Genomic DNA, 20,506 nt, shown 5'->3' on the forward strand with positions numbered 1-20,506 from the left:
AGCCTATAGTATTCTAGAACTAGTTATGTCATCAGGTGGTGACTAGCCTATAGTATTCTAGAATGAGTTATGTCACCAGGTGGTGACTAGCCTATAGTATTCTAGAATGAGTTATGTCACCAGGTGGTGACTAGCCTATAGTATTCTAGAACGAGTTATGTCACCAGGTGGTGACTAGCCTATAGTATTCTAGAACTAGTTATGTCATCAGGTGGTGACTAGCCTATAGTATTCTAGAACGAGTTATGTCACCAGGTGGTGACTAGCCTATAGTATTCTAGAACTAGTTATGTCACCAGGTGGTGACTAGCCTATAGTATTCTAGAACTAGTTATGTCACCAGGTGGTGACTAGCCTATAGTATTCTAGAATGAGTTATGTCACCAGGTGGTGACTAGCCTATAGTATTCTAGAACTGAGTTATGTCACCAGGTGGTGACTAGCCTATAGTATTCTAGAATGAGTTATGTCACCAGGTGGTGACTAGCCTATAGTATTCTAGAATGAGTTATGTCACCAGGTGGTGACTAGCCTATAGTATTCTAGAACTAGTTATGTCACCAGGTGGTGACTAGCCTATAGTATTCTAGAACTAGTTATGTCACCAGGTGGTGACTAGCCTATAGTATTCTAGAACTAGTTATGTCACCAGGTGGTGACTAGCCTATAGTATTCTAGAACTAGTTATGTCACCAGTTGGTGACTAGCCTATAGTATTCTAGAACTAGTTATGTCACCAGGTGGTGACTAGCCTATAGTATTCTAGAACTAGTTATGTCATCAGGTGGTGACTAGCCTATAGTATTCTAGAACTAGTTATGTCATCAGGTGGTGACTAGCCTATAGTATTCTAGAACTAGTTATGTCATCAGGTGGTGACTAGCCTATAGTGTTCTGTTGATAATGTGAAAGAAGTTCAGGCATGCAATGCCCCATGTGGTAGAGTGTATATGAATACATCTATTACTTTTAATGATCAGAGAATGTTCTATTTCACATAATCATATCCTTTAGTCTTCCAAGTGGTTGGATGTTTGGTAGGTCATGTTATAAAGTAGGTTTATGTGAAAGAGTAATTGAAAATGACTCCTCTTATTTCACAATTGATCTTAGTTAATTATAATAGAATTCTCAGGTCAATCCATTTAATTACAGTTGGAGACAGGAGATTTTAATAAGGAAGAGCGTAATTAGTAAATGTCTGCTTCATTTTCCAATAGTTTCAAAGTAAATAGTCTGATATTATACGTCTGTGTTGTGACAGCTGGATCGTTCTCCTTTGGACTTTTCTGTGATGTACATGCGGTGCTATATGTGTGATAATACATTGAAGAGGAATGAAGATGGACCGATAGTTCCTCAATGTAACTTCTTCTTGCTTGAGCCTGAGGCCTTTACCAATATGGCTGATCACAACAGCTTTACAGCATTAGCCTAGACTATACAATGCTCCAGGTGTACAATCTAGTCCAAACACAGTAAGTAGAACATTTGGCCTGGTTCAGGTAAACACTGTTCCTTTCCTCGTACTTTGTGAGATCATAATCATAAAAAAGGGCAATTCCACAGTAACCAAATGACATTTTAACTCAGATTTATTTCACTTTAAAATGTATGCAAAGCAAAAACCATTGATATAAAAGTTTAACAAACCATACAACTATGTATAAGGACTACTCTGAACAATTTACATAGAAAATTTCACCAAAACTGTGCAAATGAAAAGTTTGGTAACAAAATGATGGTAAAATCTCCCTCTGTTTTTTATGCGACCACGTTTTCCCAAAAATCTGAATTAAGATTCAAAGATGTCAGCAGAAAGAATGGGGTGTCAGCTGTGACTTACACCTGGAGTTTGAAAGAAAATATTTTGGTTATTGAACTGTATTTATTGCGATTCGATACTGAGATTTTATTGTGATTTGATGTTCCAAACCTATTGCTCACTATACTGTATGTCTGCTGCGGCGAGAGGAGAGAGCATGAGATAACTCATTTTGATCAGGTAGGTAAATTAAAGTGACATTATTTAAAAAGAAGACGGCGGACAAGCTATAGGAAGAAAAATACTGAGGTTTTGGCGCAGGTACAGCCAACTAGCGCTAGCTAACGCTACCTATAGTAGCAAAAAAAGTAATAATATATACACTATTATTCAAAAGTTTGGGGTCACTTAGAAAGTTTCTTGTTTTTGAAAGAAAATAAAAAAAATTTGTCTATTAAAATAACATCAAATTGATCAGAAATACAGTGTAGACATTGTAACCTGTTACGGATTCTTGCAGCTTTTCGCAACTTTTTGTTAAAAATCACGCAACATTTCATCGTCCTGCTACTCATGCCAGGAATATAGTATATGCATATGATAGGTATGTGTGTATAGAAAACACTCTGCAGTTTCTAAAACTGGTTAAATCATGCCTGTGGCTATAACAGAACGTGTTCAGGAGTAAAAATCCCAGGGAAAACTGTTCACCAAAATCACAAAAAAAATATTAATCCGCAAGTCTTTGAATTGTCTAAGGCGATAGAAAATAGATGAGGTTCCGTTTACAACGCCTACAGCTTCCACACGATGTTTCGCATTTCGTTGCGAGTTTATCCTTGGTGGGATGACGTATAGGCACTTCCTGTCTTGGGGTGCACCCAGGAAATTATGAAAGTGAAAAAAATGGACGATGATTTCAAGACTTGCTGCTATCGAATACAGATCGCCCCGTGATCAATTTGATCGATTATTAACGTTTATTAATACCTAAAGTTGGTTTACAAAAGTAGTTTGAAGTGATTTGTAAAAGTTTATAGGCAACTTTTTTAATTTTAAAAAGTTTCGTAAAGTTGAATTTTCCTTGGTCAGACGGCCTTCATAAATGGACATTTTGGGCATACTTTGACGGATTTAATCGGGAAAAAGACCCAATTGTGATGTTTATGGGACATATAGGAGTGCCAACAAAGAAGCTCGTCAAAGGTAATGAATGTTTTATATTTTATTTCTGCGTTTTGTGTAGCGCCGGCTACCGCAAAATCTTTTGTTTAGGTCTCGTTCAGGTATTTTGGGGGGGTGCATGCTATCAGATAATAGCTTCTCATGCTTTCGCCGAAAAGCATTCTACAAATCTGACATGTTGGCTAGATTCACAACGAGTGTAGCTTTAATTGAGTATCTTGCGTGTGTGTTTTAATGAAAGTTAGAGTTTTATCGAGTACTATAGGTGGCGCTCTGAAATTTCCGTAACAGGTTTTAATGTTGTAAATGACTATTGTAGCTGGAAACATCAGATTTGTTATGGAATATCTACAGAGGCCCATTATCAGATACCATCACTCCTTTGCTCTAATGGCATGTTGTGCTGGCTAATCCACGTTTATAATTTTAAAAGTTTAGCTTGAGAAACAGACGCCTCACAAGTCCTTAACTTTATTAAATTGTACCCGCAAAACACTAGTCTCAATGTCAACAGTGAAGAGGCGACTCTGGGATGCTGGCCTTCTAGGCAGAGTTGCAAAGAAAAAGCCATGTCTCATACTGGCCAATAAAAAGAAAAGATTAAGATGGGCTAAAGAACACAGACACTGGACAGAGGAACTCTGCCTAGAAATCCAGCATCCCATAGTTGCCTCTTCACTGTTGATGTTGAGACTGGTGTTTTCAAATGGATCCAGGCTCTGTCTGTTTCTGACTCAGTTATAAGCATCATATAATCTCACACCTTTTACACGAACACTGACCCATAACATGCCTGAGCAGATGACCTGGAACTAGACAAGGCTTCTAAACGGAGTCCCCCACCTTCTTGATCAGCCCCACTGATAACTGATTTGTTACAGTTACAGAGATGATCTGTGAATGTAATAGTAACTGTTGTGTGTTAGACCCAGAGAAAAGGCTATTACATGTTTGTATACCCAGTCTAGTGTATCAGATTCATGTCAAAGTGTAACAATTATATCATCAGTCAAACACTGTCAGTCCAGAGCTAACTACAATGCTACTGTCTTACTGTTGAGACTACTCCTGCTGGTTCACTGTGATACTATCTGCACATTACTGACATTTGTAGACTACACCTCCCTAGTTGTATTCTTGGCTGTCTTGTAGTTGCACTGTCAGCATTACGAGGGGCCCGGAGAGACACGTTTGTGTGTGTGTGTGTGTGTGTGTTTGTGTATCGAACTCCTCCTTTAATATATCTCAGCAATAGTTGATTTTTGAACTTTATCGTGGACCTTTATTTGTATAATAACGGGAGTGGTTCTTGCCAGTCAGGAATTACATTTTGGAAAAGAGCACCAGTTCTTTTTTTTCTCTCTCTGTTTATACTAGCTGACATCATGTGGCCATTTTAGGACTGGCCTACAAGCTCTTATTACAGAGATATAAACATACTTTCTGGTCAATTACATCAAAAAGTAACTTAATCAGAGGGGATCAACATAACAATCTACCTCTGTAAGTGCATGAGAGAGAGAGAGAGAGAGAGAGAGAGAGAGAGAGAGAGAGAGAGAGAGAGAGAGAGAGAGAGAGAGAGAGAGAGAGAGAGAGAGAGAGAGAGAGAGAGAGAGAGAGAGAGAGAGAGAGAGAGAGAGAGAGAGAGAGAGAGAGAGAGAGAGAGCTTCATCTTTGTACGTTACACCCCTGCATTGCAGTGCTGCCTGCAGGATCTGGAGAGGATGCAGTGCCCATCCTCTTTGCTGTCACAGCGGAGGGAAGTGAAACGTGGTCCAAATAACATTGACGACTAGAAGCCCCCTGCATGCAACTCAGAAAAACCACACATTAACTCTACGGCCCGGGTTTACTTTCTCTCTCTTTGACTTCGCTTGGTTGTTATCATGTCCTAGCTAAGCAGTCCACACAGCTGAACTGAACCACTCATGTGGATCTGGGCCCAGGTTGAGAGAGTTTCTCTCACAGATAGATGCACTGGGGTTGATTTGGTTTTGAGGTGCAGGAGGGGAGGGGGGCAGGGGGACAAGGGAAGGGAGGGGGTGCGGGAATCCCATACGGCAGAAGTGAGGAACAGGAACCCTCAGGGATCAATAATTCAGGAGCTCCATACCACTGTTATGTTTTCTATGCACTATGACCTTGCAGAATGGCTTGTCACACGGCACCATCATACTAGAGCTGCTGAATCGATACAGTTAGAACGGTGACTGGTCGAATCCGGTTCGTTGCCAATGTCTGTATGTACTGTAGTACCATCTAACACTGTATTCAGAACTCCACCCTGATCTTACAGGCCTACTGCAATATTTGTTTGATGTTGATGGGTAACAGCATGCAAGTCTTAATTAGCTTAATTACTGTCATGGGGTCAATGTATTTTTTTGAACATTCCAAGAAGAATCTGCTCCAAAGTATTGCATTCATCAATAGCTTATGTGCCTTCTTTAGCAACTGTGTTTGCAACTTTCCAAAGAACATACTAACTCACCCACTACCATGTACCGGATCATGTGTGCTGTAAAATCTTCATGAGTCAAGATCGAGCTGCCCTCTTCTTTATGAGCAAGGTTCTTTCTATTGGTCCAGGTTTGATTTATGGAACATACTGTCTAGATCTATGGGTCTGTTTGAACACAGTATCATCATCAATCCACCACACACTTTAGACAAGTGACAACTAAAAACCCCTCTGGTCAGCCATATCTCTTCACTTGGGCTGGTGTTGTTCTGTAGTCTGTGAGTTGCAGATGTTAACAAAGGTCATGTTAAATGGGTACGGGGAAAAAAAGAAGGTTTTTCTAACGAATTGTGAAAACTAAGTCTTCACATGGGGATTCAACACTGGCAGTGCTGGAACAATGTGATAAAACATGTTGTTGGATAAAGCTATCCCGAGTTGATGATATGTTGGGAGTATTCTAATTAGCTTCTGGAAAAATCACTTGCATTGAATTGTATTATTTCCCCCTGTTAACACAAAGACAATTATGTTAGACTTTTTATTAGAATAATTGATATTCAAAGTAGTTTCCATAAACTAGTCTTTTGGGAGTGTTTTTCTGGTTCAATAAAAATGCACTTAGAAAAATGGAGCTAAGACCCAGTTCTTAGATAATTCTTTGTAGTCCTCAGAAAACCCAGTTTGGTATAGATAGTTCAACCGGAATCATCTGATATTTTCTCTAGGAAAAACACTGACAAAATATAGTCCTAGTTAACTTCCTGTAATCTTTTCAATGAGCATAGAGCACTAACGTTACATTAAGACTTTGGGAAAGTTTGTCTCATATTTCAGTAAACTGATTTCCACAGTCACACGTTTCAATTCCATCAATTAGTGGATTAATGAGATAGATGACAGTAGCACATTTACATGTGCGTCACAACCTGCTAAAGCCTACAGTACCAGTCAAACGTTTGGACACAACTACTCATTCCAGAGTTTTTCTTAATTTTTTACAATTTTATACATTGTAGAATAATAGTGATGACACCCATACTTTGAAATAACATATGGAATCATGTAGTATCCAAAAAAGTGTTAAACAAATCAAAGCGCAGTATATTTTAGATTTTAGATTCTTCAAAGTAGCAACCCTTTGCTTGATGACGGCTTTGCACACTCTTGGCATTCTCTCAACCAGCTTCACCTGGAATGCTTTTCCAACAGTCTTGAAGGAGTTCCCACATATGCTGAGCACTTGTTGGCTGCTTTTCCTTCACTCTGTGGTCCAACTCATCCCAAACCATCTCTATTGGGTTGAGGTCGGGTGATTGTGGACGCCAGGACATCTGATGCAGCACACAATCGCCCTCCTTCTTGGTCAAATAGCCCTAACACAGCCTGGAGATGTGTTGGGTCATGGTCCTGTTGAAAACAAATTTTAGTTCCACCAAACGCAAACCAGATGGAATGGCGTATCGCTGCAGAAGGTAGCCATGCTGTGGTAGCCATGCTGGTTAAGAGTAACTTAAATTTGAAATAAATCACAGACAGTGTCACCACCAAAGCACCACCACACCATCACACCGGTTTAATGTCCATTGCTCGCGTTTCTTGGTCCAAGCAAGTCTCTTCTTCTTTTTGGTATCCTTTAGTAGTGGTTTCTTTGCAGCAATTTGACCACAAATGCTTGATTCACACAGTCTCCTCTAAACAGTTGAGATGTGTCTATTACTTGAACTCTGTGAAGCATTTATTTGGGCTGCACTCTGAGGTGCAGTTAACTCAAATGAACTTATCCTCTGCAGCAGAGGTAACTCTGGGTCTTCCTTTCCGGTATGGCAGGTAGCCTAGTGGTTAGAGTTTTGGGCCAGTAACTGAAAGGTTGCTGGATTGAATCCCAGAGCTGACAATGTAAAAATCTGGTGTTCTGCCCGTTTCCCAGGCTCTGAAGACGTGGATGTCAATTTAGGCAGCCTCCCGCACCTCTCTGATTCAGAGTGGTTGGGTTAAATGCGGAAGACACATTTCAGTTGTACAACTGACTAGGTACCTTTTCTGTGGCGGTCCTCATGGTTTTTGTGACTGCACTTGAAGAAATATTCAAAGTTCTTGACATTTTCCTAATTGACTGACCTTCATGTCTTAACGTAATGATGGACTGTCATTTCTCTTTGCTTATTTGAACTGTTCTTGCCATAATTTGGACTTGGTCTTTTACCAAATAGGGATATCTTCTGTATACCACCCCTACCTTGTCACAACACAACTGATTGGCTCAAACGCATTAAGAAGGAAAGAAATTCCACAAATTAACTTTTAACAAGGCATACCTGTTAATTGAAATGCATTCCAGGTGACTACCTCATGAATCTGGTTGAGAGAATGTCAAGAGTCTGCAAAGCTGTTATCAATACAAAGGATGGCTACTTATAAAATATATTTTGATTTGTATAACCATTTTTGGTTACTACATTATTCCGTATGTGTTATTTCATAGTTTTGATGTCTTCACTATTATTCTACAATGTAGAAAATAAGAAAAAATTAAGAAAAACCCTTGAATGAGTAGGTGTGTCCAAACCTTTTACTGGTACTGTATATAGGCCAGATACAGCATGGGGCTGGATGTGGGCTATGTTATTGTCAGAGATAATAACCCTGGGAGGGAGAGGTCACTACCAAAGACAAGGTAATCAATTCCAGCCAACAACACGGTATCCCTTTCACCTGACATAACAGGACATTTCTGTCACATGATTTGTGTACAGTACAAGCATCGTTTGTTCGTCATTACTAATACTCAGTCAATGAAAACATGATCTGTACCTCTGGGCAACTTCCACCCAGAGACTGGCTGCTGTCTGATTTCTTGCCCGCCTCCCCAAAGTATGTGCTTGTTCACTCCATCTCACAGATGTAAAAGACATCAAATGGTGTTAAGGGAACTCCTGCTAACCCAATGTTACACAAATCAAATGCTTTACATCCATGAGGGGAGAGTGAGTAAGTGGGTAGGGAGTGAGGGGGTATTAAGGAAGGTTTAGTGCAGTGGTATTCAAAGTCGTGGGAACTGCAGTGGGTCGCTGCAGTGGGTCGTACAATAATCTGCACACTTCAACCCCCCCCCAAAAAATATATAATAATACAGATTATTGTACGAGACAATATACTAACATTTTTCATAAAGATCATTTGAAAAATAAAACTTAATTTAGTAAATGTATTTATTGGTTTCTTTTCATCATAAGAGATAAAAATGTAATGAATTAAAGGTTATTTGTTCATGTAAAAATCTACATTCACTGATCATAAGGCGGTGTCTTCAGATTTGGGATGGCGTGGGATCGCGAAATCTACAACAGAAATTCTGTCGGAAACAATGGGGTCCCCTCTGAAAAAGTTTTAATACCACTGGTTTAGGGAATATTGACATAGCACAACATCAACTCTTACTTATTCCAGCCGAGGGCATAACCGGACCATGCACAGTGAGCTGTGAGTTCAGTACTGCCCCCCTCTGTGCAAAGGGAGTCATAACATCCTGTAACATGGCAGAGACAGAGCCCCTGCTGGGCCGGTCTGGCTGCCACCAGCTGTTCACTTCCACACAAACACATGGATGAGGTATTCCCTCTGGGGGTGTCTGGGAGAGTTCTGGAGATGGATGAGGCATTCCGTCTGGAGGTGGCTGTTAGAGTCCTGGAGATGGATGAGGCATTCCATCTGGAGGTGGCTGGGAGAGTTCTGGAGATGGATGAGGCATTCCATCTGGAGGTGGCTGTTAGAGTCCTGGAGATGGATGAGGCATTCCATCTGGAGGTGGCTGTTAGAGTTCTGGAGATGGATGAGGCATTCCATCTGGAGGTGGCTGGGAGAGTGCTGGAGATGGATTAGGAATTCCATCTGGAGGTGGCTGGGAGAGTGCTGGAGATGGAGGAGGCATTCCATCTGGAGGTGGCTGGGAGAGTGCTGGAGATGAGCAGAAATAGTACTTTTCCACTAAAGTCCTTACTGGAATGCTGATGGAGGATTCGGCTCAAACTAGAGGGGTTGGGAGGACAGGAACATGGCAGCTAGTTAGAAGACAAACCGGTTAGTTTCATTCAAGGGAGAACATTATTATTTCTGGGTTTTTTTATGTCACCAATTTGTTGTGCAAATGAAAGGATACCATATGGTGGAAGGGTGATTTCTGCTAGAGTTAAACAGATGAATGGATAGGGTATGCGAAACTGCCTTATCTTACAAACCAAAACATACAGGTCAAAACATGTTATTTAGCAGTAGATTAAGCACAATCTTGACTCTGTAGGGAATTATAACTCAACATACTTGGAAGGCTAACTCCATACTGTAGAGCAGACTAAGCCCATTCTGTGGAGCAGACTAACTCCATACTGTAGAGCAGGCTAACTCCATACTGTAGAGCAGACTAACTCCATACTCTAGAGGAGACTAACTCCATACTATAGAGCAGACTAACTCTATACTGTAGAGGAGACTAACTCCATACTATAGAGCAGACTAATTCCATACTATAGAGCAGACTAACTCCATACTGTAGGGCAGACTAACTCCATACTATAGAGCAGACTAACTCCATACTATAGAGCAGACTAACTCCATACTGTAGAGAAGACTAACTCCATACTATAGTCTGCCTACAGTATGGAGTTAGTCTGCCCTATCTCCAAACTATAGGGCAGACTAACTCTATACTGTAGAGCAGACTAACTCCATACTATAGAGCAGACTAACTCCATACTGTAGAGCAGACTAACTCCATACTGTAGAGCAGACTAACTCCATACTATAGAGCAGACTAAGTCCATACTGTAGGGCAGACTAGCTCCAAACTATAGAGCAGACTAACTCCTTACTGTAGGGCAGACTAAGCCCATACTGTAGAATAGACTAACTCTATACTGTAGAGCAGACTAACTCCATACTATAGAGCAGACTAACTCCATACTATAGAGCAGACTAACTCCATACTATAGAGCAGACCAACTCCATACTGTAGAGCAGACTAACTCCACATGCTGGGCAAACTAATTCTACATACTGGAGGGCAGACTAACTCCACATACTGTAGACTAACTCTATGCTATAGGGCAGACTAACTCCATACTGTAGAGTAGACTAACTCCATACTGTACAGCAGACTAACTCCATAATGTAGAGCAGACTAACACCACATACTGGGCAGACTAACTCCATACTGTAGACTAACTCTATGCTATAGGGCAGACTAACTCCATACTGTAAAGCAGACTAACACCACATACTGGGCAGACTAACTCCATACTGTAGAGTAGACTAACTCCAATCTGAGGCAATAACCTCAAGGTGCACTTGAACAACTTGAGAGTTCAGAGTTAAAATGACATGTTTACAAAATCCTTTTCTGCTGGATCAATAACATAGTAGCTCTATGATCTTGTTATTTTCTATTGTAATTCTGAAATGAATCATGACATATAATCAAATAATCTTGGTATCCTAATCAGAACAGGTCAAATGGATCATTTGGTTTGTCCATTGTTACATCTATTGTGTGAATTGTAACAAGATAACTGTCATGATTCCACCAAGGCCTTATCCTTGTTACATCCTGTTGTCACCTTTCAAATCCTCCCATGTAAGATATGTGTTGTGAGGAGGACATGTTCACCAGGAGCCATATGTCAAGCATCTCAGAGTAGGGGTGCTGATCTAGGATCAGGTCTTCCCTGTCCGTGCAATCTGGGGTGGCAGGTAGCCACTGAATGTTTATACATGGTTGTTTGCTGAAGAGGAGATATTGGTATACGCAGTACAGTGAATGGTATGACCCTTTCAACTTCAGTGTAAATAGTTTACCTCTCCATTTTCTCTCTTTCCCTCTATCCTCACACCTATACCCCTCCCTCTTCCTTCTTCCCTCTCTCTCTCTTTCTCCTCTTCTCCTCTTGTTTCTTTCTCTCTCATTCCATGCCTATCTTTCCATCCCTCTTCCATCCCTCTTTCATACCAGTGAATCAGTGAGCCATTCCAACCCTTAGGAACAGAGAACAGGGGGTTTTAAATATTGATCATTTACGATGGCTATCAGATGCTAGACTGATGCACAGCATACTGCATTCAGCAGTGTGAGCAGCATCGCACATGAGGACAGAGAGAGTAAGAGAGAGACAATTGGAGAGTGTGTGTATGTTGAGGGAGAGACGGTGAGGGAGGAGGCAATTGAGAGAGTGTGTGTATGTTGAGGGAGAGACAGTGAAGGAGGAGAGAATTGAGAGAGGGAGGTGTGTGATTGAGGGTGGGAAAGGCGGGAGACGGTTTGTACTGGAGAGAGAGAGAGGGCACGAGAGAGAGCGAGAGAGAGAGAGAGAACTGCCCTGCTCTGCTGCAGTGGAGAGAAGTGAGGGGAGAGACTGCAGTCTCTGCTTATGGGAGAAATCAGTAGATATTACCACGGCACGGAAACGTTAGCTCTACGAGCCTGATTATTGGATGGGTCACCCAGCCAGTGGGAACATCACATTAGACTGGTAATACTTTCTAGCTCACTCTCATTTCCTCCCTGGAAATGGTAATCAGCGGGTAATATAGACATGCAGGTCATTTAAGGACAACTTTAATAATGATTTTGTTTTTATTATACAGTGTCAAATGATTGTCAAATTATTCTTCTGTTGTTTGAAGATTTGAACTATGAATGTGCAAATCATTAGACAATTTGAGGGGTTTGTATTGGGTTTGTATGGTGTGTTTCTGGGGCTTTCGGTTTGTGACTAGCTAAGTGGAGCTGTCCAGTGTTGAACTGCATAAATGTAGACACTGGTATATAAGTGCTAAGAGTACCTGCAGCGTTGAGGTACAGTACGTGCTACTATGAACAGGATGGATAGCTTTCTCTTCTTGTCTCTGTCGCCTTACAGTCGCTATACAAGTTGAGAATTAGACAAGGGTTATTATGCTATGATTGAATACAGCCTGTGGGAATTGCTGTTACGACTGTTATTATAAGTCGTGATGTATGACGTCCATTTGTTTGACAGGAATCATTTTAATTTGTCATATAATTATCCTTATCTGTTAAGATTGGTGTATATCGATAAATGAGAGCGAGGACAGAGTAAGCAGTTATGTCTATACCAGCCATTTTCATTCTGTCTGTGACATCAAACAATTAGTCATTTGATTTGTCTGATCCCAAACTCCATTGGCTAGCATGGCCTCAGGCAGGCTGTAAGGTATCAGACAGAAACAATTCAGCTGGATCTGATTTGCTCGGCAACAACTAGTTTTTCTGCTGTAGCATTTCATAAGGAATCTGGAATTGAACACATGTCTTGTGGAGTGGGATAGCATATCGCCTTTAGCTGTTTAAAAAAAAAATTGAACACTTTAAAAAATGCCCCTGTTGGAGATGCAAAGCGTGTTGATTTGTGGCCTATAGGTCAATGAAGATGAGGTTTCATTACGAAGACACAGACCTGGATTCAATCCAAGCCACGTTATAGAGCAGCACACTATACAGCCGACAATGCAGCACTTCCGTAGGTTGCATTCACGGTAAACGCTGCAGCTCTATAATGCGTCTTGCATTGAATCACAGCCTCAAACAAGTTATGAACTACGCTGACAGAATACTGTCTTACTGTTGCTGCTGACCCAAGTCTTGATCATTTCACTGTCTGTTGCGACTTTAGACAATGCATTTCCTACATACAGTATAGCATTGACTTAATACTTGGTATCTTATGTAGACAACTGTACAGTTTACACAAAGTTTCTGAAAACATAAATACGCCAACTGCATATAAACACCTCTTTACATCTACAACAAAAGACTGTTGGTTTGACAAGGTAACATTCTTTGATGGTAAAAGCTATACAAAATAGAGTGTATGTGGTGATCGGGCTGGGTGATCTAGAGCAAAATAGAGTGCACGTGGTGATCTGGCTGGCTGATCTAGAGAAAAATAGAGTGCACGTGGTGATCTGGCTGGCTGATCTAGAGAAAAATAGAGTGCGCGTGGTGATCTGGCTGATCTAGCGGGCTGATCTCGAGCAACATAGAGTGCACGTGGTGATCTGGCTGATCTGGCGTGCTGATCTCGAGCAAAATAGAGTGCACGTGGTGATCTGGCTGGCTGATTCTAAAGTCAGTAAAGATCCGTTGTAGACCTGTGTGTGTCGGTCTGTCTCCAGTGAGGACACATGTAATCGGGGTTAAGCTCTACGTTTGCCTGCCATGTATCCCAATTCTGCCCAATTGTCTTGCTTGCTCATTTAGATGGGCCTTAGAAACTGCTTGTCAACTAAACTGAGACAGATCGTTTTTGTCATCCAGCCCTTTTAGAGGGAATGAAAAACCTCTGGGAAGCTTTTTGCATTGGAGAGCCTCTCACATACAGACGCATAGACACACACACACACACAGGCTCACACACACACACACACACACACACACAGGCTCACACACAGGCTCACACACACACACACACACACACACACACACACACACACACACACACACACACACACACACACACACACACACACAGGCTCACACACAGGCTCACACACAGGCTCACACACACACACACACACACACACACATACACACACACACACACACACACACACACACACACACACACACACACACACACACACACACACACACACACACACACACACACACACACACACACACACACACACACACACACACACACACACACACACACATTCATGACATAGACTGACCAGGTGATTCCAGGTGAAAGCTATGACCCCTTATTGATGTCACCTGTTAAATCCAACTTCAGTCACTGTAGATAAAGGGGAGGAAACAGGTTAAATAATGATTTTCAAGCCTTAAGAAAATTGAGACATGGATTGTGTATGTGCCATTCAGAAGGCGAATGGGCAAGACAAAAGATTGAAGTGCCTTTGAACAGGGATGGCAGTAGGTGCCAGGCGCACCGGTTTGAGTGTGTCAAGAACTGCAACCCTGCTGGGTTTTTCGCATTCAATAGTTTCCACTGTATCAAGAATTATCCACCACCCAAAGGACATTCAGTCAACTTGACAAGTGTGGGAAGCTTTGTAGTCAACATGAACACCTTGTAGAGTCCATGCCCCGACGAACTGAGGCTGTTCTGAGGGCAAACGGAAGTGGAACTCAATGTTAGGAAGGTGTTCTTAATGTTCTGTGCACTCAGTGTATGTTACAATAAGCATATCTTCAATTACAATATATCCGGTTTCTATCTCTTTTCAATAGTTGACATAGAAATACTCCTTCACTGTTTGTGAAAGTATTGTATACCAACCTCAAGCAATAATGGTATTTTGTATCAGCTACTTTTCCAAAGAGTTTTTGTATCATCAGTAGATGATAGGGTTAGTCTATTACCAGACCAATAGGATTGTAGATGTCAGGAGAGATGATAGGGTTAGTCTATTACCAGACCAATAGGATTGTAAATGTCAGGAGAGATGATAGGGTTAGTCTATTACCAGACCAATAGGATTGTAGCTGTCAGGAGAGATGATAGGGTTAGTCTATTACCAGACCAATAGGATTGTAAATGTCAGAAGAGATGATAGGGTTAGTCTATTACCAGGACCATAGGATTGTAAATGTCAGGAGATGATAGGGTTAGCCTATTACCAGACCAATAGGATTGTAAATGGCAGGAGAGATGATAGGGTTAGCCTATTACCAGACCATTAGGATTGTACATGTCAGGAGAGATGATAGGGTTAGTCTATTACCAGACCAATAGGATTGTAAACGTCAGGAGAGATGATAGGGTTAGTCTATTACCAGACCAATAGGATTGTAAATGTCAGGAGAGATGATAGGGTTAGTCTATTACCAGACCAAAAGGATTGTAAATGTCAGGAGAGATGATAGGGTTGATCTATTACCAGACCAATAGGATTGTAAATGTCAGGAGAGATGATAGGGTTAGTCTATCACCAGACCAATAGGATTGTAGATGTCAAGAGATGATAGGGTTAGTCTATCACCAGACCAATAGGATTGTAGATGTCAAGAGAGATGATAGGGTTGATCTATTACCAGACCAATAGGATTGTAGATGTCAGGAGAGATGATAGGGTTAGTCTATTACCAGACCAATAGGATTGTAGATGTCAGGAGAGATGATAGGGTTGATCTATTACCAGACCAACAGGATTGTAGATGTCAGGAGAGATGATAGGGTTAGTCTATCACCAGACCAATAGGATTGTAGATGTCAGGAGAGATGATAGGGTTAGTCTATCACCAGACCAATAGGATTGTAGATGTCAAGAGATGATAGGGTTAGTCTATCACCAGACCAATAGGATTGTAGATGTCAAGAGAGATGATAGGGTTGATCTATTACCAGACCAATAGGATTGTAGATGTCAGGAGAGATGATAGGGTTAGTCTATTACCAGACCAATAGGATTGTAGATGTCAAGAGAGATGATAGGGTTGATCTATTACCAGACCAATAGGATTGCAGATGTCAGGAGAGATGATAGGGTTAGTCTATTACCAGACCAATAGGATTGTAGATGTCAGGAGAGATGATAGGGTTGATCTATTACCAGACCAACAGGATTGTAGATGTCAGGAGAGATGATAGGGTTAGTCTATCACCAGACCAATAGGATTGTAGATGTCAGGAGAGATGATAGGGTTAGTCTATTACCAGACTAATAGGATTGTAGATATCAGGAGATATGATAGGGTTAGTCTATTACCAGACCAATAGGATTGTACATGTCAGGAGAGATGATAGGTTTGATCTATTACCAGACTAACAGGATTTAGAGATGTTACGTTACGGTGACGTGCACATCTACTCTCATCGTCATTATTGATTTTGGTGAGTAATAGATTTATAACCAATTCTGTATGTGCAGAATAGGGAAGTAGGGCCTTTGTCATGTTCCACCTTAGATATCCTGCCCTGGGAGAAGGATACAATAGGGACAGCAGGGAGGCAGAGCCGGACAATGGCCGTGTGGCAACAAGTAGCTCTTTATCCTATGGGTTGTTGAGTGGGTTGGCTCAAGGTTAGAGGTACACTTTTCGCACTGTCGTGACATTTCTCAGCCCTGCTTAGTCCTACACAATCAAATATGAGTATGACTCACAATGAGTATCACCGTGATCTGTAAATGTTAATCATATGCTGGTGTCACCCCTGAGACTCCAGTGTAGCTAGGAATTCTGGGAAATAAATGGTCAGACTTCAATATAATTGGGTAACGTTTCCTACTCTCTCCTGTTGCCGCCCCTGAGAGCAACACAGAACTGGCACAGAATGATATGATGCTTGCTGAGGCCTGAGATGATAATTTATTTGGCCAGCTGTTTGTAGTCTATAGGATTCCGCAGAAGAAGACAGACGCGGGGCGGGGTTATAGTGTTTCATGCATTCTTATTCGTTATGATTGTGGTTGGTGATTACGGATTGCAGTCAGATTGATAAACACTGTTATTACCGTAGCCTGCATCTGGGTAGCAGGGCAGTTAATTCAGGAAGTTAACTTAAATTACAGTTCAATAATAAAAATAAATACATTTATTCATTTTCAATTACTTCTCAATAAACTGAAAAGTAAAAGCTTTTCGTTTTTAATTTTTTTTTTTTTTTAAAGTTCAAACATTTCTGATTTGTACATTTCTAATCACTTCCTGAATTGACTGCCTTGAGTTGAGCCAAACCCTGCTGAGTAGATTAGAAAATATATAATTAATTTGCTTCCTGTTATACCTTTTTCTATTTGGAAGGTGATCTCATCTCTAACATTAATATAATTTATCTGAAATGAATCCTTAATTAGGCATGAGAAGCCATTCACTGTTATAGATGATTAGACATGAGAAGCCATTCACTGTTATAGATGATTAGACATGAGAAGCCATTCACTGTTATAGATGATTAGACACGAGAAGCCATTCACTGTTATAGATGATTAGACACGAGAAGCCATCCACTGTTATAGATGTGTAATTATGAGTCAGTACTTGATAATGGGAACTCCTGAGAACTCTTTGGGGAGCAATAGGCGGGGCCTATAACAGTTGGTCTAACATGCATCCGAAGGTCATAATTCCCATTCAGCCTCTCCATCTCACCTTCTCACAGGGTTAATTGTTTCAGTACAGTTCATTGCTAATCCTATTAGGATTCAAATCAAATCAAATTGTATTTATCACATGGTCCTTGCTGTGAAATGCTTACTTACAAGCCCTTATCCAACAATGCAGTTTTAAGAAAATAAGAGTTAAGAAAATATGTACTAAATAAACTAAAGTTTAAAAAAGTAACACAATAAAATAACAATAATGAGACTATATGCAGGGGTACAGGTTAGTCGAGGTAATTGAGGTACTATGTACATATAGGTAGGGGTAAAGTGACTATGCATAGATAATAAACAGTGATTAATTGTTCAGCAGCCTTATGGGTTGGGGGTAGAAGCTGATAAGGAGCCTTTTGGATCTAGACACTCCAGTAGAATGAAGGATGTTTCGGTCACGATTGCCTCATTTCAATTTGGTGGAGATCATCGTTTCAGAAGAGACATAGCATATTATAATTGCTATATTATAATCACCTTAGTCTTTGCCATTCCTTCAGAGAGAGCAGATCCCGCATCATAAATGGAAAATAGTCCTCTTTGGAACAAATTTTGGAAAGGGAGTCTTAGTATTTATTTGGCACGTTTTCCACCTCAAGTAGAAGATGTGTTAACTCCAACCATTCATTTTTATTTAATCCCTAACGGACCGTGATGTAATGCTGTAATGTTGAATATCGGCTTTCACAAGGGACTGAGGGCTCATTTGACAGAAGTTTACTCCATTGACATTGATGTAATATTAAGATACTGTGTCTCATTCCTCAAACAAATGAGATTAGCCATTTCATCCCTGAGTTAAATCCATTTAGGAGTTTATAGTACATTAAGGATGCAGGCCTACCGGCTGGCATTTTTATCCTCAGGGTCTGTGGTGTGGACTAATGTCAAGGAGGCCATTTCCCTACAAACCACTCCAGCCTTGTCACTGTGCTGCTCTACTGTCTGGCGCATTGCTAAGGCATTGAGTTGGGTCACATGGTATAATTGTAGATCCTCCATTTTGTTACTTTGTGAGGAGAAAACCAATACTCAGCTACTAAATTGTTTCTATAAGAGTGGAGTGCCAGAGAGGACTAATCTAACTTCTGAAGTAAATCTCTAACAGATGCCTGTTTTTAATTCCCTAAACATTACCATGATAGTGATACATGAATGTCAACAGGTAAAGAGTGATGAAATACTTGTCTTTTTGATGTGTGTGTGTGTTTGTGTGTTATACCAAAGGTTACACACTTCATTGCCTGTGCTGCTGGTGATGGCAACTGACCATCTCTTTGTGTGTCTGTGACTTACCCCAGGGACTGTGTGTGTGGCCTAGTCATTGAGGATGAAGTGGAACCTGTTCAAGAATAAGCCTGAGGCCATGGTGGGTCCAGAGCCCACGGGCACCGGCGCCACTATGACCGCAGCCCCAGCCGTCGCCATCGCCACCACCGTGGCTGAACCCCCAGGCAACGGCACAGTTTCCAAGAACGACATGTTCGAAGAGATCAAGAGCAAGTTCATGAACGAGATTGATAAGATCCCATGTGCGTCTTCCCTGGTTAACCAAAATACGTAATTTTTTTCCCAACCCTGACTCATAACTCATGTACTATGATTGGAACAATATTGGAACATAGAATCTTAAATCTGAATGATCTCATAGGAGTGATCTCATAAGAGTCCAACCCATATTGAGGTATTTACATAGTAGTGTTCTTTTCCTCATAATTTCCCTGTGTGTGTTGCAGTGCCCTCCTGGGCCATCATAGCTATCGCTGTGGTGGCTGCCCTCCTCATCCTCACCTGCTGCTTCTGCATCATCAAGAAGTGCTGCTGTAAGAAGAAGAAGAACAAGAAGGGCAAGAAGGGCAAAGATGGCCTCAACATGAAGAACATGAAAGGAGACGAGGTATGGTGCTTCGGGCTCCACATTTAAACTCAGTTCGCAGAGTACATGCAGCTCCGACAGACATAACATATATCACACTCAGGATACGCATGTCATGTGAACACAAAACTCATAAAACTCATATGAATATGAACACAAAACTCACATGAATATCAGTAGGTTAAGTTATTTATTTTTAGATGATGAACGTAGACATACAGGACTAGGATAGCTGACAGATGGCATCTATAATTATTAGCCTACTAAGCCACAGACTCCATTCCTCCATAACAACAAGATTGCCTGTTTTATTTACTGTGCAACAATGTATTTTGCTTGAGGAACTTGGGAAAGTGTTGGTCAATATGTAAAGATGCAAGATCTTAATTTGACCACAGTAAAATACACTACCTGACCAAGAGTATGTGGACACCTGCTAGTTGAAAATCTCATTCCAAAATGACGGGCATTAATATGGAGTTGGTCCCCCCCTTTGCTGCTATAACAACTTCCACTCTTCTGGGAAGGCTTTCCACTAGATGTTGGGACTTGCTTCCATTCAGCCACAAGAGTATTAGTGAGGCCTGGCTTGCAGTTGGAGTTCCAATTTATCCCAACGGTGTTTGTTGGGATTGAGATCAGGGCTCTGTGCAGGCCAGTCAAGTTCTTCCACACTGATATCGACAAACCACTTCTGTATGGACCTCGCTTTGTACACGGGGGCATTGTCATGCTGAAACAGGAAAGGGCCTTCCCCAAACTATTGCCACAAAGTGATTGTTTGCTGTAGCGTTAAGATTTCACTTCACTGGAAATAATGTGCCTAGCTTGAACCATGAACAACAGCCCCAAACCATTATTCGTCCTCCACAAAACTTTGCAGTTGACACTATGCATTCAGGCAGGTAGCGTTCTCCTGGAATCTGCCAAACCCAGATTCAGCCGTCGGACTGCCAGATGGTGAAGCGTGATTCATCAAATGAAATCAAATTCAAATAAGATTGTGTTTGTCACATGAGCCGAATACACCAGGTGCAAACCTTATCGTGAAATGCTCAGTTACAAGCCCTTAACCAACAATGCA

General features: G+C 41.1%; 1 protein-coding gene across 3 annotated transcripts in view; it reads left to right on the forward strand.

Annotated features, from left to right (window-relative positions):
- Positions 1-20,506, forward strand: part of LOC139371367 (synaptotagmin-2-like) — a 45,144-nt gene that overhangs the window by 14,243 nt on the left and 10,395 nt on the right. For 2 of the 3 annotated variants that reach the window (XM_071111720.1, XM_071111722.1), the window contains exons 2-3: positions 18,848-19,078; positions 19,283-19,443. In XM_071111720.1, the coding sequence (XP_070967821.1) occupies positions 18,877-19,078; positions 19,283-19,443 (363 nt within the window). In that variant the 5' untranslated portion in view covers positions 18,848-18,876. Of the gene's footprint in view, positions 1-11,854; positions 12,002-18,847; positions 19,079-19,282; positions 19,444-20,506 lie in introns of those variants that run through there. The other variant, XM_071111721.1, reaches the window with a different exon arrangement.

Source organism: Oncorhynchus clarkii, chromosome 17 (assembly GCF_045791955.1).
Source record: "Oncorhynchus clarkii lewisi isolate Uvic-CL-2024 chromosome 17, UVic_Ocla_1.0, whole genome shotgun sequence".
Lineage (NCBI taxonomy): Eukaryota > Metazoa > Chordata > Actinopteri > Salmoniformes > Salmonidae > Oncorhynchus > Oncorhynchus clarkii.